Source organism: Alosa alosa, chromosome 2 (assembly GCF_017589495.1).
Source record: "Alosa alosa isolate M-15738 ecotype Scorff River chromosome 2, AALO_Geno_1.1, whole genome shotgun sequence".
Taxonomy (NCBI): domain Eukaryota; kingdom Metazoa; phylum Chordata; class Actinopteri; order Clupeiformes; family Clupeidae; genus Alosa; species Alosa alosa.
The window spans coordinates 35,712,635-35,735,947 of NC_063190.1; the positions used below are offsets into that span (position 1 = coordinate 35,712,635).

The 23,313-nt window shown below is 42.7% G+C and overlaps 1 protein-coding gene across 1 annotated transcript; it reads left to right on the forward strand.

The window, feature by feature from the left end:
* The first annotated feature begins 2,250 nt into the window (after positions 1–2,250).
* On the forward strand, positions 2,251–8,851 carry slc3a2b (solute carrier family 3 member 2b). The gene is made up of 9 exons (XM_048237797.1): positions 2,251–2,351; positions 3,612–3,864; positions 3,976–4,160; positions 4,589–4,759; positions 6,659–6,747; positions 6,859–7,001; positions 7,231–7,546; positions 7,666–7,737; positions 7,878–8,851. Exons 2-9 carry the CDS (start codon positions 3,650–3,652, stop codon positions 8,223–8,225), a joined length of 1,539 nt encoding a protein of 512 aa, XP_048093754.1. The 5' UTR covers positions 2,251–2,351; positions 3,612–3,649; the 3' UTR covers positions 8,226–8,851.
* Positions 8,852–23,313: the final 14,462 nt, after the last annotated feature.

Below are 23,313 nucleotides of genomic sequence, written 5' to 3' on the forward strand. Positions count from 1 at the left end.
TGTTTTCTGTGTTCACCCTTCTCTATCCCCCCTGCAAAAACAAGTCCCTGAGAACCAACTGTCTTTTTCAAAACAACTGCACGGGACACAATGTGCTCAGACCCGCATGTTTACATGACATTAGATCCTCCCCCTCTCGACCGGAGGTGTGGCTCTGAGAGCGCTTTCACACTGTGTCTCCTCCCTGCCCACAGCTTCGTCTTCAATACAGGGCCTCCCTCCACACTGCAGAACTAGTTCATCAGACTATACATTCAGCATGTCTGCCTCCTATGTCACACACTTATATCATGTATAGGCTATGTTTCGCGTCTAACCTCGATATACGTTGCTAAATATACGCCGTGGCCCACCAACACGTGTGCGTCCTCGCATTGGAGTCGGGAGGAAGGAGTCGGGTTTCAGGTTCCAAGCAGAGCGCACGTGTTGAGCAACACAGCTTTTCCTGCTGTCTCAAGGCCAGGCGGAGTCTCCCAGACAGGAGCATACAATACATTTAGTTCATCTGGGTTCATTCAGTTCCATATTTTAATTAGAATATAGCAGAGCATTTAGTTCATCTGGGTTCATTCAGTTCCATATTCTAATTAGAATATAGCATAGCATTTCTTAAAAAATTATATTTTCATCGGACCAAAACAGGGAAATATTGGTAAAACAAAAACAAACCTCCTCCAAATGAAACTCCACCTTTGTATTGTGCTCATAAGACACAGAGCCCCAAACTGCTTCTGATGTGCAGATTGGCAACTTCCATAGTTGATTCCATGTGTGTGTGTGTACGGGTGAATATAAGGCATGACATTGTGAAGTGTTTTGAGTGCTCGGAGGGGAAGAAAATAGCTAGAAGAATGGAGTCCATTTCCCTGCACTGGCTTCTCTGCACTGGCAGTGTTCTCTCTCTCTCTCTCTCTCTTTATCTCCCTCTCTGTCCCTCTCTCCCTCACCACCGTGACTGAGCAGTGCCATACCGTACTGAGCTGTGCTGAGTGTGTATGTGTGTGACTGAGCAGTGCTCCATACTGTACTGAGCTGTGTTGTGTGTGTGTGTGTGTGTGACTGAGCAGTGCTCCATACTGTAGGCCTACTGAGCTGTGTTGTGTGTGTGTGTGTGTGTGTGAGAGCAGTGCTCCATACTGTACTGAGCTGCGCTGAGTGGAAGCTCACTGGGTCAGAGGTTAACATCACAGATGTGGATGCTTCCTGTGTCCGCAGTAGGCAAGCACAAAGGATTTCCAAAACACACACACACACACACACACACACTATTTAGTTCCATTACAACTCGGGAGTAGGATACACATGCATCTTATAAACAATGTGTGTTTAGTGAAGATTAGCAATAACCTGTGTGTATAATGAAGAATGAGATACCTTACAGACACACTGATTTCTTGTCCACATGCAAACGTATTTAAAGCCCATTCCTTTCCCCATCACTGAACAACCTGTTTCAGTGAGAAATAGCAAGTCATAAATTAGGCTACAATGTAAGCGCATCAAACCATATATGATGTGCATATGTGGCCCTGCGTTTACTGGGTGAAAGGTGAGGCCTGAAGGCCTATTCTCCCCAGCCTGTTGTTTAGGCTATATCCGCACGTTAATCTGGTAGCTTTTACCACTGAATTACACTCTGACAGTGTTTAGAATATCTGTGTGAGAATAATATCACCCTTGGATGTACTCCCCATTTCAAATCACCACCCCAGGCCAGATCTGAATTTCACACAAATGATTGCTTTTATCATATCCACATGCATCAACTAACTCAAGTGCCTCGTTTATAATCACAGACTATTATTTTGATACATTATGATTATGATACAGGCTAACTTTTTATTCTACATGTAAGAGGCAGCTAACATGTTTTCTGTAGGCTATAGGTTTCATGTTTCTAAAGCTGTTGTTCTTTCTTTCTTTCTTGGAAATACATCGGCATCGGCTCGGCATCCCCCGACTTGTTTATGACATTCGTGCCAGCTCATGAAAACCTGAGGAGTGGGACTGTTAAGGTGGACCGTGCATACCGTCAGCGAAAAGCTGTGTTTAAATCGATCAAAACATCTAGGTTACCACCCAGAGGGCCCATTCATTTATCCTGTTAATCAAATTGATATGACAGAGATGACATACCATTGATAACAGATTAGCAACGGAAATGCAAACCTTAATGTTCCACTCCACCTTAAGCATGGGTGGTGCGCAAAGCCTGGCGAGACCACTGCGCAGTAGCACTATAAATAGCCGTTAGACACTGATGCTCAGGCAAAGGGATTCAACGAGATCGCACAGGAATACAAAGCGTGGTAAACATCGCGCCTTGGTTTTATATTTTTGGAACTATAAAGGTAATCAATATTTCTAAATTAATTTAATTCTGCTGTTCTGCGTTGACATTTGTCAAGCTATTCCTAAAGGCGCTTGAGTAGCCTAAATGTCTTAGTGCTATTCCATAGCCTATTTATGATATCGTAACACCCCCAATTATCACCACTTTTGTTCAGAAATTCTAAAACAACGATGTTTTTTAACACTTCAAAATAACATTTGCTAAATTAACCTGACATTTTTCAGTAGCCATAGGTGTGTAGATTTGAACAAAATCTGGTTTGTTTGTTAACGGGAGCATTTACTGCCTGATTTTGTTTACCACGCTCGGAGTTATAGTGCTGGCCTGATGGGTCGCCTATTTACACCGTTTCAACGGCACATGAACGGTTAGACCGAGAATTCTCGTCGTGAAATTAAAATTCCACTGGAGCTCCAAGCGGTTGTGTACACGCAGCCTTACAACACTGTCTACAGCTCTTTGAGTCACGGTAAAATGTCATTTTTGGTACATAGCTAATTTAGATACACCTATGGTGTGGGTGGTTGCGTTTCTTTAGGAGTCTGCCGTCTTGGTTTGTATAGAAATTGATATTAAGTGACACATACATGCAAGACGGTGGAAATACGGGACCGACGGTAATAGGGGGAGTTCCGATACCTGTTTACTGTAGACTTTTTCAGATGTGTGTGAATTAGTGAGGTTGTGGTTAAAATAATTTAATCTATTTCTGTTTTAAACACGTTATCATCCAGACCAAAGCGTTGTCAACGTTAGGCTATTTGTTAGCTTGCTCTGCTTCTGCCGCATCAATTGAACTAGACTGATCCGGTTTTATGCCGCATTATGCGTTGTCATGGCCAGAATAAGAGCATCTGTATATAATTCTAGTCCTAGGCCTACCATTCATTCAGGGAGCATACCATAACGTTTACCTTTGTAGACCAGTAATGTTAGCAGCCTAAATCGATAGCGTACGTCAAGCATAAGTAAATGTAGCCTAATATTCGCGTTAGTTGAATACATTGTCCCATCACCCTTATTTCAGAACTGCTAGGCTATATTATTCTTCTTCGTTTGAAGTTATTGCTGACAATTAAGAAGAATAAAACCATTCATCACAGTATTTAACTACACGTATCTTGACCTTCACACATGTCCGTAATGACGCTGATGCTGATGCAATGTATCACACAATTGCCTCCTCCTGCTGCGCATGCTTTGATGGTGAACGGCTTCCGTATTTAAACACGTTGCTTGTCATTTCTGCGCCTTTCAGTGTTTTAGGCTGGTGAAGACACCACGGCGACAGTGAAAATGAGTACCGAAGTGGACATGAAGGACGTGGAGCTGAACGAAGTGGAGCAGGAGAAACAGCCGATGACCGCGGGAGACGCAGGTAACGGAGATGCCAGCTCTCCGACCAGCACGGAAAAAAACGGCGTTGTAAAGGTGAAGATGGCCGATGAAACGGAGACCAAGTTCACCGGGCTGTCAAAAGACGAGCTCCTGAAAGTGGCGGGAACCCCTGGGTAAGCGTTGACACTCCAATAACATGCTGAATTGCATAGGAATGAATGGAACATGGCTAATGTCAAAGGCATTGGTGTCTGGTCTAACTGCCATGCGTGTCCCTCCCGCAGATGGGTGCGCACTCGCTGGGCCTTGCTCATCCTCTTCTGGCTGGGTTGGCTCGGGATGCTGGCTGGGGCCATCGGGATCATCATCCAGGCTCCTCGCTGCAAGCCGCTCCCGGAAATGAACTGGTGGAACGAAGGGCCTCTGTACGAGATTGGAGATGTGCAGGCCTTCTCCGAGAACCTTGAAGGTAATCAACTAGACCACAGAACAGCTGATTTGGCATGAGAGAGAGAGGAGGGCTGGGGGGGGTATCATGTGTTTGATATCAGTCTGCGGCTTCCTAAACGTGTGTGTGTGTGTGTGTGCCTTGGGCCGCTTCCCAAATGCTGAGGTCACACGTGTGCACATCATTCTCATGACAGGCTGGAGGCTACTGAACCAGTTGGATCTAGTTTCCACACACACACACACACCATCCCCCTCTACTTACCCTGCTCAGCATGGAATGCAGCGGGTCTGGCTGTAAAGGCATAGCATGCTTTTTTATTTATTTATATATTTTTTGTTCATCAAAGGCAGTGCACTACAGTGTGGCCTCTTTTGGGCTTCATCCTGACCTGTGTGTGTGACGATGACACCACCTTGACTTTTCTCGTGTGTGTGTGTTGGATCTAGGGCTGAAGCAGAAGATTGACGCGCTCGCTCAGCTGAAGGTGAAGGGCCTGGTGGTCGGCCCCATCCACAAGGACCCCTCAAACAACGAGAACGAGCTGGACCTCAACACTGTGTCTGTGGCCGGGTCCCTGACCCAGTTCAAAGCGCTGCTCGACGCCGCACACAAGAAGGGTGAGTGTCCTGTCTGTCGGTTTCTCTACAGACCCTTTCAAGAGTTCAACTATCAGCATCATAGTTGGCCCCACAAGGCTTCTGTTTTAACATTCCATATGTTATCTTAGGGCTGAGCTACACCAGGCACGTAACTGAAGCGTTGCGTTCGCGTTGCGTCTGCTGCAACAATTAGCTTCCACTATAATCAATGGAAGTGGCTACACCAGACGTGACAGCGGTGCGTACGTTCGAAAAAAATAGACTATTTATTTAAAATGGATTTTACGAGTCGCAAACGAAACGCTTCAGTTACGCGCTTGGTGTAGCTCATACTTTAATGCAGAGGAAGTAGATTGGGAACCAAATAGAACGTTCAAGCGTTGTTTTTGTTTTTATTGTTGAAAGGGTCTATACACACCAGCAGGGGTCATTTTTGAACTTGGGGGAGCCTGTAATGATCGTTTAATTTAGCCTGTTGTGTTTATGTACATTAGCAGTTACTTTTGTCCAAAGCAACTTACCAGTCCCTCCAGGAATTTGCGATGTTGCGATCGCAACAATTAACGCAAATTCAGCAAATCCTCGTGAATTCTGGGTGACCTCGCAATTTTGTTCAAACACCAACTTTTTTCCAAATTTGACCCATCATGGTTTCCTCATGAAATTTCACCTACCACAACAGTCCCTTGCGCAGAATATTGAGTCAGATGCCACACTCACTTCTGCAGACACTAGAGACTGCCCTATAACTTGTTCACTCCTCTGCAGTTTTGATGACCATAAATAGAAGGCTAACGTTAATGATCTGCTTTACTTGCATCTCTCAACCTGGTGTTGCTAACCTTCCTAGGCTATGAAAGTAAGTTAATTAAGGCCTACTTGGTTTACTGACATTTGGGTAGGCTACAGTATGCAACCCATTGGCAAATGTTTCACCTGGAGATGTCCTTTAAGCTCGTGTCATGTTTGCTAGCTTGTGAGCTCAGTTTGTATAGTGCTACCAAAATCAGACATGAATAACATTGCAATACATTTACCTCTTCTACGATCCAAGAATGATGTCATTCAAGTAATTTTTTTAACATTTATTTTAACTAATGACCTAGAAAACATCCCGAATTCTATCCACATATCGTAATGCACTATGCAAAAAATTATTTCCACTCGTAGCCGAACACTGTGATGCAATTATTCCAATCCACTTAGAAAACGCTACTCTCACGCCCTTAAAGTGGCAGTCAATTAGACTTAAACACCACGTAATAACATTAAAGAAAAGTGTAATTTCATAGTTTAAACCAATATGAAATTACTACTTAGTTGGCTATCAGTAATTATGCAAGTCACAGAATATGAATTAAAAAGATATGAACTTTAATATGAATTACAACATATATGAATGTATTGAAACATAGTGACATGATTCCATCTCTTTAGGTGGCTGTTTTTTTTTGGACAGTTATACGAAAGGTTATACTGCTTTGTGAATTACCCCAGTCAAAGAATTTACACAAATAAAGTAGCCTAGGCCTACTTTGATTTTCTGTAAACCATACCATTTACCTTTACTTATCCTTTTTAATAAGCATCAAGATGATCAGTGAGATTTTGGTCTTAGGCTACTAACCTTAATTTCTATAACTGTTAAACAGTTATAGAAAGTTGGTAAGGATACAGAATACAAAATCAAACATCAAAAATGAATAAACAAGTAATGTAATGGCAGAGAATTGGGGAATATGCACCATCATTTGCTATGAGTGGAACAGACCTCCCCTGTCTCATTTGCTATGAGTGCTCTTTGTTTTGGAGAACATGAAACGGTGGCTTACATCTTTTTAAAGAAAGCGAGTTGGGTGTCTGTCTGTCCCTGTCTGATGTTTGAGACTCTCCCTAACAGACTTTGTTTTTCTACAGGCATCAACGTGGTTCTGGACTTGACTCCCAATTACCTGGGGCAGCAGGCCTGGTTTGACAATATGATGACCGTCGCTGACAAAGTGAAGGTATGTTTTTGTTTGTTTTATGTGTGTGTGTGTGTGTCCGCCCTGTCCTGCAGAAGTCCCTTGTGACTTGAGGGTCCTAGCTCATGTGCTTTCTCCTGCCCTCCGTCTCAGGTGGCCCTGGTGCACTGGCAGATGCAGGGGGTGGACGGCTTCAAGTTCTCCGGGTTTGAGCGCGTCGTCGAGGTTGCGTCTCCTGTCTGGGAGGAGCTGCGTGGCATCATTAAAGCCCCCCAGAACGGCACCAAAGAGAAGGGGTGAGTGAATCAGCCAGGAGCACTACAGCCCAGCACAGCAGTCCTGCACCACAGGCTTGAGAACACACGAGGGCCTGACATGTGCTGTTCAGTGCTGCCATCTAGTGGACACTGTGCAGCTCGTGTGCAGATCATTTTTTTTATTACTAAACGCCCTCTAGTGGACACGGCTGCAAGCTCTTTTCCTGACCCTAACTGCATATGTGTTTCCTTGTTCTCTTCCCTGAAGGTTACTTATGGGGGTGACTGACAAGACCTCCCCTGAACAGGTGGGCCGCCTGCTCAACAGCTCTGGCGTGGACCTTCTTCTGTCGGGCATCCTCCGCGCCAGCGAGCAGAGCGGCATGCAGGTGGCGAGTGCTGCTCAGCAGCTCCTCGGCTTGCAGAACCAGACCAAGCTGGCGTGGAACGTGGGCGATCGCGAGCAGGGCCACCTGGCGTCGCTGGTGGGTGCCGACCTGGTGAAGTTCAACCAGATGCTGCTTCTCACGATGCCCGGCACGCCCGTGTTCAACTACGGGGACGAGATCGGTCTGGAGGACGAGGTGAGTGACCGCAGGGCTGAGCCAGTGATGAGGGCATAAACTGCTTGGATGGCTTACTCTGTGTTCATTTACATGCCCTGGTGAACCACTGTGTTAAAGTTGGTGTTTGTTCTTATCAGGGTGCCACCAAGTTCCCTCCGATGATCTGGTACAAACCTGAAGATGCTGAAACTTTGAACGGAACTGCAAAGGTAAACAGACCTCTTCCTCAATGTAGAAATGTGACCACTCGGCCATATTGTTTCAGTCTTCTGTTCTGTTAGTTCTGATTGGTCTTCTCCGTGGTACCTCACCGCGTCCTTGAGTTCTGATTGGTCCTTTTGCTTTTCAGGACGAGATGGAGCGGCGGCTCGCCCTGCGCAGCTTCTTCAAGTCTCTGAGCGACCTGCGCTCGAAGGAGCGTTCGCTGCTGTACGGCGACTTCGTGCCCCTGCACAGCTCCAACTCCTCGCTGGCATACCTGCGCAGCTGGGACCAGAGCCCGCGCTACCTGGCCGCCTTCAACTGGGGGTCCGACGCGGTCACCCTGAGGCTGGAGGACGCCCAGCTGCCTGAGCAAGCCACCGTGGAGGTCAGCACAGACCCAGAGAAGCTGCAGCCCAAGAGCCAGGTGGACCTGAAGGCCCTGGAGTTGGGGGCTGGCCAGGCAGTTCTGCTGCAGTTCCCCTACACGGGCTAGAGTTTTAACTGCTGCAGAACCATTTTTAGAGCCAGTGCATCTCTGCATCTCTGTTTAGTCATTTTTTTTTTTTTTTTTTTTTTTTTTATATATTTAAATCCCATGCAGTCCTTTTTATTGTGTTTTTATTTGTTGTGGGCATTCTGTTACGATTGGTTTTTATGTTACTTTTTTAAAAATGAAAAAGATGCTCAATGCACTGAACACGTACGCTGGTTTTTTTTTTTTTCCTTCAGTGGTCACATCACGCTCAAAGGAAAATGTAACATGTAAACATGCAGACTACTTCCAAAGCCCTAGTTTCAACGTTGGTACCTCAAATGTGGTATGCATCCAGATCTCAAACTATTCAACCTACTGTTGCTCATAGTACATTCCATACATTTACTGCACGTGAGGATCTTCATGTGATTGGACCACTGATATGTCAGAACATTTGATGCAAAAGGATGTGTGTTTTATGCCCCACCCCTTCCCCCACATACACACCTTGTATGCAGTGGAAAGGTGATGCTAGTGATGTAGGATGTCTGTGATGTAATGCAATCCTGTTGTCCTCTCCTTTAAAACACACACAGAGCATGAAATGTCAAGGAGAAAATAAACTAACTTAAGCAACTCTCAAACTTGTGCTCCTGGCTTTCTTAATAAACGTGACCGTGGGCACGCTAGTGTTTCCACTCGACAGTCTACCTGTTCATGCTGCAGCATTTGGTCTGCTCACTCGCCATAACCCATCACCTCCCTCTCTATAACCCACCTCCTCCCCTCTATAACCCACCACCTCCCCTCTCTCTTCCCATCTCTATAACCCCCTCTCTCCCCTCTCTATAACCCACCACCTCCCCTCTCTCTCCCCTCTCTATAACCCACCTCCTCTCCTCTCTGGTCAGGAATAGCATGGGGGTGTCGGCCTACACACGGATCCTGCTTGACTCCTGCCAGGGCAGGATATTCCTTCACGATCCATGCAAAGCACTGCATGACCCTGGCTAGAGACCTCGCCAAACACACTAGGCCCTTTCACACTGGCAAAATCGCCGCGATTTTATGTACCAGAATCGCGGAACGACTGTCCCTTTCACATAGACTGAGGTGTAACGGCGGGACAAAGTGTCTCGCCAAATTTACTACCAAGCCCCCTAGACATTTTGCCGAGTTTTTTCGTTCGACCACTAGTGTGAATGGGTCAAGGCGGAAAGGGGAATCTGGGCGGGCATTTCAATGCTATGTCCAGCCCACCACAGGAGATTGCAAATAAATCTAACTGATCAAAAGCAGCAATCGCAGAGACGGCACATTATGTCAATCTATAAATTCACAAAGTCTCCAGTCATTCAATGCCTGCTGGAGTTGACTGTAGCTTGGAATGCAATCAGTTGCCATAATAGGCTATCTTAAAATCCAGCGATAAAACAAAGCATGAACTGATGAGCGTCTGTCTGCCCTATAGGTCTATGTATATCCTCTGATTGTAATGCTTATCTAGGCGATATTTGTAAAATTTATTTTGTATTTGGCCTGTTAAAAATCATGTAGACTTATTGAACAATTGAAACACATTAGGAACCACAAAGTTGGAGACATGCATAAAGACATTGCTGCAAATTTAAAACCGGATTACTCTGGAATGGCTAACTGTGCAGGGGAATGCTTTACACCTTTATGTTCGGTAAGGTCTGCTGTTTATTCTGATATATGGTTTGTCATGTGTTGAGGGAAAGTTCGCGAAGTATTCCACCAAGATGAATGGGTAGGGAGACAGGCGCAAAAAAATTACCACACCGTTTACCACAACAACTAACCACTAACATCGTTTAAAGGCTGAGAAAAAGCTCTTTCGTGTGATACATGTGATGTCTGTGATGAATAGGCTTCTTCGCAAGTAGTTCAGCAAATTTGGGTGGGACAGAAATACCTTTACAGAGCAGCAGTTCTGGCCATATCGGCTCTGGCTCACATGATGTACTGCTTTAAATGCATTATCGCTTCACTACCCAACACGCGAACAAGAAAGAAAGAAAAAAGAAACCAATGTGCTTATGTCGCGATTTCCAATAGGCCCAGGCCTAAAGAAAAGACAGCTATGGTAAGCTAACAATTAGGATTTGCTTTGCCTACACACTGCTGTTTGGTTGTCCCAAACTTTGAGACGATCCATAGGCTACTCGCATTAACTGAATGTTATCAACCCGAACTGCGATGTTGAGTGACAGGATGCAATGCCTAATAATCTCACTGCCTTCGGCATAATTGCTAACAGTGCGCCTAGGCCTACCATAGACTGTATATATAGAACTGGACAGTGTGGTTGCATTCAGCAGTGTTCTATGGAATTGAAGCCGCCGAGGCGACGCCATCTTGGAAAATTTGCAACCAATTTGAAGTGCGGCTGCGCAGCAGAAGTTGAAGCATGCGCAGTGAAGAGGAGTCGCGGTCAGGCACACCCACTCAGTTGCCACTCAGCGAGTTAAACACGCCCCTTGTCAAGTGAAACCCGCCCCCTTCTCCTTTCCACAACGCAGATCGACCAGAGCCATATAAAGGTAGAGTTGCGACAATGGGTGTTCAAAATTCGTTAAGGTCACGTGGTTCATGTAAACTTCAAAAAGTTCCCGGAAGTGATTGACAATGGATTAGAATGCATTAAATAAGATCCTGTTCAATGAGAGACAGAGCCACAATTTTGGGACAGACAATAAATGCATTGATATACAATATTTATAACAGTGTAATTATTGTGTAAACTGTGTAGTTATCCTACCATTACAACAATATTAAATTAAATCCCAGACCGTAGCCTGCTAAATATCGGAAGGTGACCTTTTTTCTCGCTTTTCACGTATGTTAATTTCTGTACAAAACCAAGACGAGATTCTTTAGAAACGCAGTAGCACCCACCCCATGAGTGTAGCCTAGGGCCTTTCTAAATTATCGTTATAAAAAAAATGACCTAGTAATGCGACTCAAGAGCTGTAAACAGTGTTTTTGAGACTGCGTAGCCTACAAAAGCGCATGGAATTTTTAATTTTGCAACGAGAAACTGTAACACAGCTAGTCTAAGTCTAACATTAACTTGTTTGAGTTTTCTCCCAAACGTTTTCTCTGGTAGTTCTTCACTGATCTGAGATAATGAGCGAACTACCTTAACTAGCGTCTCGGGAGAATAAAAAAAAAAAGTTTAAAAGTTTTCTAACATCTCTCCAGTGTAATGGTGGGCATGTTAAGTTAACCGTAGCATTACCTACACAGTGACCCCATGGTAATGCGAAAGTGATCATAATAACATAAAACGTGATATAGTCCTTGATAAATAACCAGCTATGAACTCATAAACAACAGCATTTTGTCACCGTTTGTCATTCACCGTGCTGTGAATACAGCATTAAGATGCTAGGCTAAAGAATTGAGATTCAGAGAACTTGGTTGTGCTCATCCTGTCAGAAAATAGCAATTTGATCAGTGATCATGCATCATATCAGCGCAAGCTTGGTTTGAAACTGGTTTCTGTGGATGGGCTTACACGATCCTTCACTGGGCTAGTGCCTGCTGTGTTAATATGACCGCGGCTGATGCTAAGCTGCAGCTCCCTCAAATCTATATAGGTTCTCATGCATATTAGGCTAGCTTTTGCCAATGAAAATGAATGCAACATAAAAAAAAAAAACAGTAGGCCTAGGCTACTGCTGCTAACTGAAGAAACGTTTATGTTACTGTAACGGGTACCGCAGTAGCGGCACCGTGCTAGCAGATAGTAGCTCCTGAAAATCAGGAAAGAAGGATGAGACAGGGCAACAGCTTCTTGATACGTTCGAAGTCTCTGGAGTTATCTTTATTTCACATTTTCTTTCAGTAAGTGCATTTGTTTCATTAATCATCTGTTAAATCCATGTTCACATTAGAATGAGTTCCAACTGCAATTTTAATACAAAATCCCATAGCAATATATTCTATACAGTATTAAACACATGTTCTTATTCCTTTGTCTCTCTCTTTTACATTGTGCTTAATATCAAATACACAAATCATGGTCTAATTAACCCAATAGCAAATCGAAATACATTCATTGGCTTTTAAGATCAGGATGTGACAATACATGTCATGAAAGTACTAATTTAACACTTCGCTGAATCAAATGCTCAGAGCCACTATTGACAACTTCATGTTCAGTTAACTTCATACGTGTAATGGCCACATTAACTACTGACCATCTTAACATAAACTCACATACACATTTGCACGTTGGCTTAACAAAAGGCTTCATGCGCGAGCCGCATGAACATTAACCACAAGGCACATATTTATATTAATGAACAAAGTGGGAGAACACGGTGCTTCCACGATAGTAATCCGTACTATTAAAGTGAATGCATCAACGTCCTTTGCTAGCTCCAATCGTTTAGAATTAGCATTTCCGTTTCAGGATATCAAACATAGACAAAACCACCTTCTTATCACAAAACTACTTGGCCAGAGTAGTTAGCTAACATTCTAACATGGTTTCATACTATTTTAGTGTTGTGTAACACTTTACCAACCTGAAAAATCAGGAAAGAAGGATGAGACAGGGCAACAGCTTCTTGATACGCTCAAGTCTCTGGAGTTATGAGAATTTTCAAACAACGACAGGAAATCGCTACTGCAGGTCTGCCCCCGCTGGTATGGAACTAGTACCCACAAGTCCATTTTACAAAGGAAATCACCCTTTAAATGCATACATTTTACATGTATTTTCAGCAACCCTTGTTACTTCAAAATAGAACATTACCTTGTATTCACAGAAAAATATATTTAAAGTAAATTACAATTCACAAAACAAAGGTAACCTTTTTGTGGACGTCACATTACTGTAAGGAAATTATTATTATCATTGTATAACCATTTGTGTAAGCAGAAATATTGCTGTGAGTTCTAAGAACAGAGAGTTCAAGTTAAATGTTGTTGTGCTGAGTTCTAAGAACAGAGAGTACAAGTTAAGTGTGTAGACAGACAGGAACTGCACCCATCTCATGTCTAGCTTTCCAAAAAACGGAGATTTTTTTTTTTTAGGGGTCAGTGTCGCTTTTTACTTTAGCCTACCATTACCTTTACGATACCAGTTATGTATCCACCAGCTGCCTGCCTGCAGCCTACTTCCAAAACTCCAAAGCTGCTTGCTGTCAGAACAAGTTCAGTGTATCAACAACACTCAATAACAGTTTATGTGATGTGTTAATCAATTAAATTCCCAACAATTTCACAACAGCTAGTTGTGGAGTAGGCCATTCATCTAGCCCGCTTCCTTACGACGAGAATCAGGCTGCACCCACTTCCTTATTTGGGTTGCCAGGTTTTAGCCTGACAAAACGGTTGAAGTTGAAACTAAGTGATCGTGTATGTGTAGGGTGTATTTCATACACAATCTGGCAACCTGAATGCATCAATGATTTTAAAATGAAGTTTGATGGCCATGCAAATTACTGGAGTTTTCCGGGAGAAACAACAAAACGGGAGTGTGCTGGGAGATGACCTTGAAATACGGGAGAAACACGGGAAAAACTGGGGTGTTGACAGGTATGCCCTGTCTGTGTGTGTGGGTGGGTGAGATAAGAGTATGTCACAATGAAGTCCCTATGCCTTGCTTTCTATTTTCTGTGTGCATCTGTACAATAAAAGACACAGCTTTTGGGCTGCAGAGTCAGAGACTGATGGTGTGAGGAATTCTTCCTTACATTAGCAGGCTCTCCTCTTGGTACCAGAGTTTGTGGGCAAAGCCATACTACGTGTTGTGGTTCTTGTATGTTGGGGTTAAATTCCCTGACAGTTACCAACAATGTTAACAACAAACTCAGCTTCACTGCTGCAAACAAAGTTGGCTATATGCTTCGCCATATAACGAACCAGCTAGCCTTGTGATAACAAAATCTTTACCTTTTGTTTAGTCCACTGAAAGTTATCCACATATCAAACGATTAAATACACAGTTATGGAGGACTTGTTTTGGGGAAGCAGTTGCACTTTTGCTGCCTTTAAGCCACTTAAATCCATAGCCTATATGAGCGTTACAACTTGACGTGATGGTGAAGCTAAATGCCCAAGAAAACGCCACGCCAAGTTGCCTACTAAACGCTAAAAACTTAATGACAGCTTGTGGTGGTGCTGCCTAATTGAAAAGGGATAGGCAAGTATCTTATATTCGGCTATTACGTGTGGCACATTTATTGGGCTTTTAGCCTCTTTTAACGTAGGCCTATTTGATGTTGAACTGATATGACTGAGCAGCAGAAAAGTCATAGTCGATACATCGTTTATTATTATAATTAGGCTCTTGTGATAGCCTACTATTACTTTACTACTATTACTGTTATTATTATTATTATTCGGATGAGGCAAAGGAATGTAAATCTGAGTCTGAAATGTTGGCTTCAAACAGTCTATACTGCTGTAACTGCACTGCTGCCATAGACAGTAAAAGAAAGACTGCTGCTATTATTAATTGTTAACTTCCGGGAACTATTTGAGGCTTCCATTAGCTGCCATTGTTGGAAAAAAATGGAACATTAGCGTCAATGGAGTTGTCGCAACTCTACCTTTATATGGCTCTGAGATCGACTCGGCGCCGAAGGCTAGCTGGCTGGATGAATTTTGCGGCTGTGAGTTAAATAGTACAAACAACAAACGGTTTGTTCTTGTCTGGTAAGTGTTGCGTATCAACTGAAAAGTTTTTTTTGTCTATTGTTGTTCTTAAATACGTCTAAGAGAGCTTATTATGTTGATTATAGACTGTGACAATTTAGTATGGTGAATACTAATGAGCTAACAACAGAAATACGGACAGCGAATTACATGCTAACGTTAGCAGCTACATTAACGTTACCGTCAACGGGAGGCTAAGTTAGTCGTTGAAGTGAAGATTAGCACACAGCTCCCGTAACAGTCGATGCATGATATACTTGGTTTTATTAGTTGTTGCTGTTTTCAAATATCTCAATCTTAATGTATGCAACGTGGAGTAACCATTGACTGTACATGGGGATTAATAACACTAGACAGTCAGTACAGTATATGATGTGATAAAGCAACGGTATGATGTGATAAAGCAACGCAAGTTAACGTTAACGTAATGTGAAGCATGGACCTCATCAACCCGTCATGTTAATGTAACTACTAGCCAGTTTGCCAGCGTTGCATTTTTTTTTCTAACGTTAACGACAGACACCTCTGTTAGAGCTACTTCTGTGATGGTAGGTCGGTAGCATAGACTGTAAAAATAGGTCGGTAGTTGTAGACCGCGATAAGTGAATGATCGATAAATGAAACGCCTGCATTAAACACTACGCCAAGAACCAGTCACTTCCCAGGGATATCGGTGAACATTTGAGAAAGACCTTAGTTTGTCATCTAACGTCCATGATCAGTCATACTGATAACGTTATTTTCAAGCTGACGCAAAGTTAATAACATTCCACCGCATATTTAAATGTGTAGTTAACATTAGGTAGGCTGTGAAGTTTATTGCACACATATATTTAATTAATTGGTATTACTAGTGGTGTTGAGTGCCTGATTAGATGCTTTGTAATGTTGTAAAATTGTCTGACTAACTTTATTGTAACTTTCCTTTTTGCAGGTAAGATGGCTGAATGTACTGGAGGTGGCGGCAAGGTGGTCTCCATGGTCTACATTAGTCTGCAAGCAAGGGAATGCCTACGTGAAGTGGTTTGGCTGGGGTGGTCTGAGGTGGCATGTCCTCCTCCTTTCTCCAAGTCCCCTGACATCCATCTCCCTGACATCACCCACCGTCACTGGATCAACCTGAAGCCCCTTATACATGGGACATGGCACAGCACCACTACGTTCTGAAAACACATGCGTGGCACCAAGAAAGGTCTGCCGCTGCTCTGAACCTTCTGTTAATGTGACATCATTCATACTTTCATCATTCAGACTGTTCTATTTTCTTTATTGATGTCACCCAAACTTCAACTTTCTGTATGCCCCTGAACTCACACAAATTGTAAATTGCAATGCGCCATTTAACCAGTGGTGTAGTCTAGTTAGTTAGTTAGTTGCAGTGGTGGGTATACTGTGAGCAACCCCAAATGTTATTGAATACGTATCCTTGCCTATTTTAAATGGGTATACTGAGATGATGCTTTTTAAATGGGTTTACTGTGTAGTCCTGTGTATCACGTAGACTATACCATATTAAGGTATTTAAGTATTTATACTTAAATACCATATTGGTATTTAAGTCAGAGGCCATTGCTTAGTATTTAACTGTAGTCTACACAAAGATGTAGACGTTACAAGAATATTAATATCAGAATAATTATTGGTTGATACTAAATCAATATTGAATGTTTTTTTTTTTTATTTCTTTTGTGGGATATATCATTCAGAATGTTGCAACATGACTGGTCTTCAATCAGCCAAAGAGGACACATCGTAACTCCTCTCCTAGTTACTCTCCATTGGCTCTCTACAGTAGCCAGAATTAAATTAAAATCTCTCACTTTGGCCTATAGGACACTGACTGGATCTGCTCCTTGTTATTTTAATTCAATGATCAAGATATACATCCCCAACCGCCCACTGCGGTCTTCTGATGAGCGTCTGTTGTGTCGACCAGTCTTAAACGCTAGGTCAAATTCCAGACTCTTTTCCTCAGTGGTTCCATGTTGGTGGAATGAGTTGCCCAGTGCTCTTCGTTCTTGTGATAGTTTTTGGTCTTTTAAGCACTTCTTATACATTATGGTTTGTATGCAGTAGTACTGTTTTATTTTCATTATAGGCTGTTGATTAATTTGACATTTGTTTATTATTGATATTCTCCTTAATGTAGTCTTACCATGTTGTTGTTATTATATTATTGATTGAATGGGCATTATTAGTTATTATTGCTTTCCCCCCTCATTTTCATTGTTTATTTCATTAGGCTATTGATTGATCCCTGTTTTAAGTATTATATTGTTTTGTATTTGTTAAGGGTAACCATAACCATCATCATAATGTGGTATTTTCTTCTGCACTTGAAACAAAGAATAAAAATGTTTCTTTAAACGTAGTACCACTTTAAACACATCACACACTGAACAGCAAAGTAGCTTCCTGATTATGTGTAAAATGTTTACAGAGTATCCTGATGTAGTAGGTCCATGTTCTCATATTTTTACAGCTGACATGAAGGCTGCAATATTACATTTTTGATTTATAATGGAGCACTCTCTCTGGTAATGGAGCACCCTCTCTGACTAGCAAGCCTGTGGTAGAGGCATACGATTACAGACATATTGAGAGAGCCTATCCATGGGTTGTCACAGTTTTCAATTTAGACATATTATTTTGAAATGATGTACGTCTACGGGAGGATTACACATCACTGGCAAGACCTGATCAAATCATACCAATGCAAAATGCTTCTCCAGCAGTGCAATCGCAGGTAACAACGATACCTTAACGCATTTTCAGATACCGCTGTTCTGAGCATACTAAGCATTTGTAACTTTGAATCCCTCCTCACGTTAAGCTATGGTCCAATAATGTGTTCACTAAAACACAAGTAACGTTATTTGTCGGGCTGATTCATAAATGGGCATACCGAGGTTGTTCGACCCTAGCAGGCTAGGTGGCGCTCATTGCCATTCGCAAAACTAACCAAGAGTTAACGCACGAAACTTAACATCGCCTTCTCCAGCTTAATTTAAGTGTATTCAAATGAAGTTGCAACAATGATGGCGGCAATCACTGGTTACGTTAAACCATTTGAAACAAGTAGGACTGTAAATGATGGTGACTGGCTAACGTCACTTCAATATAGCAGAGCCCTTTTACTTTACCTATCAACTGGCTAATGCTAGCATGATGTAGCATGCTATGAGCTAATATACTTAGCATCTACGAAAGAACAGCACTTATCTTTTTTCACAAAGAATCTGTCACAACTAACAATGATGTCTCTTACAAACAACTACACAATGTATGACTATCAATTTTGTATTTAGTCAGACTGTGATAAGATATAGCCTAATGATAATAACAGCAACACTTATTTAGGTTAGATTATGTGTCGAAATCAGGTGTTGTTAAAATAAGTGAGCGATGACGTGGTAGTGTCTGCAGCCTAGACGTTAAAGTGCGTATGTCAGGTTAAAAAAAAATTGACAAATGAAGGGACATGAAGCAAGATAGTAGGCTAGTGAGTAGTGATTTTTCTTGAAAAAACAACTTTAAATGCAATAGAATAACTGAATTTATGAACATTCCAGACACAGTGATGACCTCATAAGAGGGAGTCCAGCAAAGTTGAGCATAGGGGAGAATGGGTTTTAAGTGCATTTTCTTTTACACTGATAAGGCCAAAAATGTTCTCTATGACATACCAGTGGTTCATAAGCATGAGCATGACTGGCAGGGACAAAGTAAAGACGAATAGGCTACACAATTTAGGTAAATCATGGCCATCAAATCATCAGTGAGAAATTGATTAGGGGTGTGAGTAGGATCGGATCACTATTAGTATGCATCATGGCTTCAAAATGGCAGTTGTGTCATTTGCCATAACATAGGCTTTCATATACAACAAGTTAAGTAGAATCAGGAAGCAAATTAATAGTCTGTCTATAGCTAACATTAGTTGATAAGCAGATGTATAGATATATATATAAAGAGCAAATGTGTGGTAGCACATATACACTGATGGTTTTATAGTCAGGTCTCTAAAGAAAAGCATATATGCCTATGGTTGGCTGAACACAGACTAATGAGTTGCTTACTGATTCTACTTAGTTTAGGCTATATAATGGCCTATGTGATGGCAAGTGACACAACTTGTGGCAACTTCAAGCATTGCTACTTACCCATATCCTCATCACATTTTAAGATCAATAATGGTTGCCAGTAAAGAAAAAAGGTATCAGGATATTTTTATGTCAGGCAGGTAGTAGACTCTAGCATGACATACTGGAATTAGGTCATGTTTTTGGCCTCATCAGTGTAAAAAAAAACTACTTTATGATCCCTTATCCCATGTGTTTTAATTGACCAACTTTGCTGGACTCCCTCTTATGAGGTCATCATTGTGTCTGGAATGTTTCCTGGAATGTTCATAAATTCAGTTATAAAAATAACTGTACTGTAAATATTGTTCTATTGTATTTCAAGTTGATTTTTCAAGAAAAATCACTACTCACAACTATCTTGCTTCATGTCCCTTCATTTGTCAAAAATGTTTTTTAACCTGACATACGCACTTTAAAACATAATGGACAAAGCGTCGTGTCTGCAGCCAGCCAGCTGTCAATAGGTGTAAACACGCCTTTTTTAGATTTGTTAATATAACATAAAAAAAATAATAATTTCAGCGAGAAAAGAAAAATTGTGTGTATTGAAGCATCTTGAAAACAATTTTTTCGAATAAAAAGTTGTAGATACAAAAATAGGGGGCTCTGGACTAGCGCTCGCATCACTCTTAACAGACGGCACACTGTCCAGTTCTATATATACAGTCTATGAGGCCTACTGTTAAACACCTGAAAAATATTAAGCTGCTGTTTTCTTTTCATGACGAGCACTAGGCCTACGCTTGAATGATTTATGACTAAATGGAACATTGCGTTTTTAAAGAACTGCTTATCACGTCGTGTGACAAAGTTTACACTAATCATCATCTTCTAATGTATCCTTATGTTGAGATGTCCATTCTCTTTGCCCTAGGCTATCATTTGTGCGCGAAGCATGTTTCAATTAAGACAGTACACAAGCTATTTTTATTGTTGTAATTGAACGATTTCATGAATAAATTGTACGCACAGTAGCCTACATTGTACGGCCAAGGCAAGGGGCAACTCTTCTCTTCAATTTCCCTTCCAAATTACGTTTTATTGTCTGAAGACATATATCGCAAGAATTTAACATTCTAATAGCAACAGCAAAGCAAATGCAAGCTAACCAAAGTGCAGTCGGTTCTCCCCCCATGGTTTTTGAAATCACACACCTGCTGTATCTAAAGGCCCACGCACATAAGGCCTACGACTATCACTCTACACGCCCCCTGTTGCACGTCACAATTTAATTTACTATAGCTGATCCTGCCTCCTGGCTCCCCAAAATGCCGCATCTTGTGAACAGATCAGCAGGCCGGCAAATTTTCACCTCGCTTTCAGACACAAAAAGACGGCAAAAAGACGTCCCCTCTTCCCGCAAATTTAGCGTGATCTCTGTGTGAAAAGGCCTACTGTTTGCTTGCTTCTCTTTTTCGCAATTTTTGAAAGTGAACTCATAAACAACATTTATTTACCTCATAACTGACTAAATACAATAAGACTTAAGCTTACAACATTATGAACTGACATTGTGCCCTTTGGAGGCCAGTTTAAAGAGGGGGGACCCATCTGCTGAAGACAGGAGGAATGGGGAGAGCTGGACACGCATGCAGTATACTGTGGAGACGCAGAGCTGGACACGCATGCAGTATACTGTGGAGACACATGCAGTATACTGTGGAGACGCAGAGCTGGTTATACTGTGGAGACGCAGAGCTGGACACGCATGCAGTATACTGTGGAGACACATGCAGTATACTGTGGAGACGCAGAGTTGGACACGCATGCAGTATGCTGTGGAGACGCAGAGCTGGAGACGCATGCAGTATACTGTGGAGACGCAGAGCTGGTTATACTGTGGAGACGCAGAGCTGGACACGCATGCAGTATACTGTGGAGACACATGCAGTATACTGTGGAGACGCAGAGCTGGACACGCATGCAGTATGCTGTGGAGACGCAGAGCTGGAGACGCATGCAGTATACTGTGGAGACGCATGCAGTATACTGTGGAGACGCATGCAGTATACTGTGGAGACGCAGAGCTGGACACGCATGCAGTATACTGTGGAGACACATGCAGTATACTGTGGAGACGCAGAGCTGGTTATACTGTGGAGACGCAGAGCTGGACACGCATGCAGTATACTGTGGAGACACATGCAGTATACTGTGGAGACGCATGCAGTATACTGTGGAGACGCATGCAGTATACTGTGGAGACGCAGAGCTGGAGACGCATGCAGTATACTGTGGAGACGCATGCAGTATACTGTGGAGACGCAGAGCTGGACACGCATGCAGTATACTGTGGAGACGCAGAGCTGGACACGCATGCAGTATACTGTGGAGACGCATGCAGTATACTGTGGAGACGCATGCAGTATGCTGTGGAGACGCATGCAGTATACTGTGGAGACGCATGCAGTATACTGTGGAGACGCATGCAGTATACCTGTGGTTGTATAGAGTAACCTGTGGTCTAACACACTCTTCCCCAGTGTAACACTCTTAGTCTAAACACCCTTATTGTGATGTATATTTTCACATGTACTCTCAAACTAAGAAACAAGACCACCGCATACATGAGTGAAAATAAGTGGTGTGTAACTGTGTGTGTAAGCAAAGTATGCAAATACTGGTGTGTGTGTGTGTGTTGACGTGCGCACATGTGTGATTGTGTGTGTGTGTGTGTGTGTAGGGGTGGGTGAATGTGTGGTTTCACTATGCAAAACAGAGAGGTGATGAAGTGTTTCTATCCATGAATCTATTCAAATATCAATGGCTCTTTAGTGGCGTGTGTGTGTGTGTGTGTGTGTATGTGTTAGTGTGAACACATGCCTGTCTGTATGAGTGCATGCACATGTGTGTGAGGGGACTCCTGTCCAGTGGAAGGTAATGAACACTGGCCTGGGAGACATCAGATCTTCTCTCCAACCACAACGGCTGTCTGTCCACTGACCAGCAGCCTGAGCCTCTCTCTCTAGCTGAGAGCACTAATTACGGGATCACCTTTCTCCTCTTCCTCCTCGTCTTCCTCCGACCCGCCGTCTAATGCTCTGCATTTTTGCGTCACCTATATCCTAAGGGTTCTCACTGTCAGCGCCCGCTCCTGTACGCCCGTCGGGGAGGGACGGAATGCGGCAGTTCTCCAGTGCTCTGGTCCATCTCTCTCCTGTTCTGGGCACCTAATTGGGGTCAGTGTAGCCGTAGTACCCAATGAATGAGCAGTGCCCAAATCCCTTATGGGCCAGAATCAGGGGCTTCAGTCCAAACAGACTGTCCTCTCTCGCACAGTATGGCTGCAAGGGTATAATTTAGGCCAGTGTCACAACGGTTTTATTAACCTAACAATGAACATTTACTGCATGTAGACGACTCATTAACAGTAAATTATCTGGTATGACACTAATAATGCTCTTGGGTGCTCCTTGTTGGTGCCCCCCCCAATCCCAATCCTCCCCCACCTTTCTTATGCAGCCCTTGCCACTTAATCTACTAAACCCCTCTTCTACTGCACTTTTACCCATAACCTTTACCTCTCTCGCACAGTATGGCTGCAAGGGTATAATTTAGGCCAGTGTCACAACGGTTTTATTAACCTAACAATGAACATTTACTGCATGTAGACGACTCATTAACAGTAAATTATCTGGTATGACACTAATAATGCTCTTGGGTGCTCCTTGTTGGTGCCCCCCCCAATCCCAATCCTCCCCCACCTTTCTTATGCAGCCCTTGCCACTTAATCTACTAAACCCCTCTTCTACTGCACTTTTACCCCATTTCACTGCATTTCTTACTTCCAGTAACTATATGCATGTGACAATAAACTTCCTTGTATCCTTGTATAACTATGAACACCTTTGTGTTATACTGCAGATCATGAAATACACTCACATTACAAAATAACCCACAAACAAGGGATGAGGTATTTTCACCACTCTGAGCTACTACAGAAGTTCAACCGGTTCAACTCCAACTCTGCACTGTCCCTTTAAGATCTCCCTCTCAGAGAGGACTCCCTGACGCATTGCAGGTGGCCGAAAACCAATTGAATCCCGTTCATGTGATCACATGACAAGCGGAATCCGAATCTGTCAAGTTGTAAACCGCCCTCATTCAAACTTGTAAGTGTTCCTTTGAAACAAGGTAAGAGACTTGCAAAATTATTTATTTCTCTGTTCGGTCTGGATAACATATTAGATATTTGCACATAATTGTTTGAGGATGATGAACCAACCATATCTTGGCATTTACTTCTTCTATGTCTGGTCTTGGCGCAG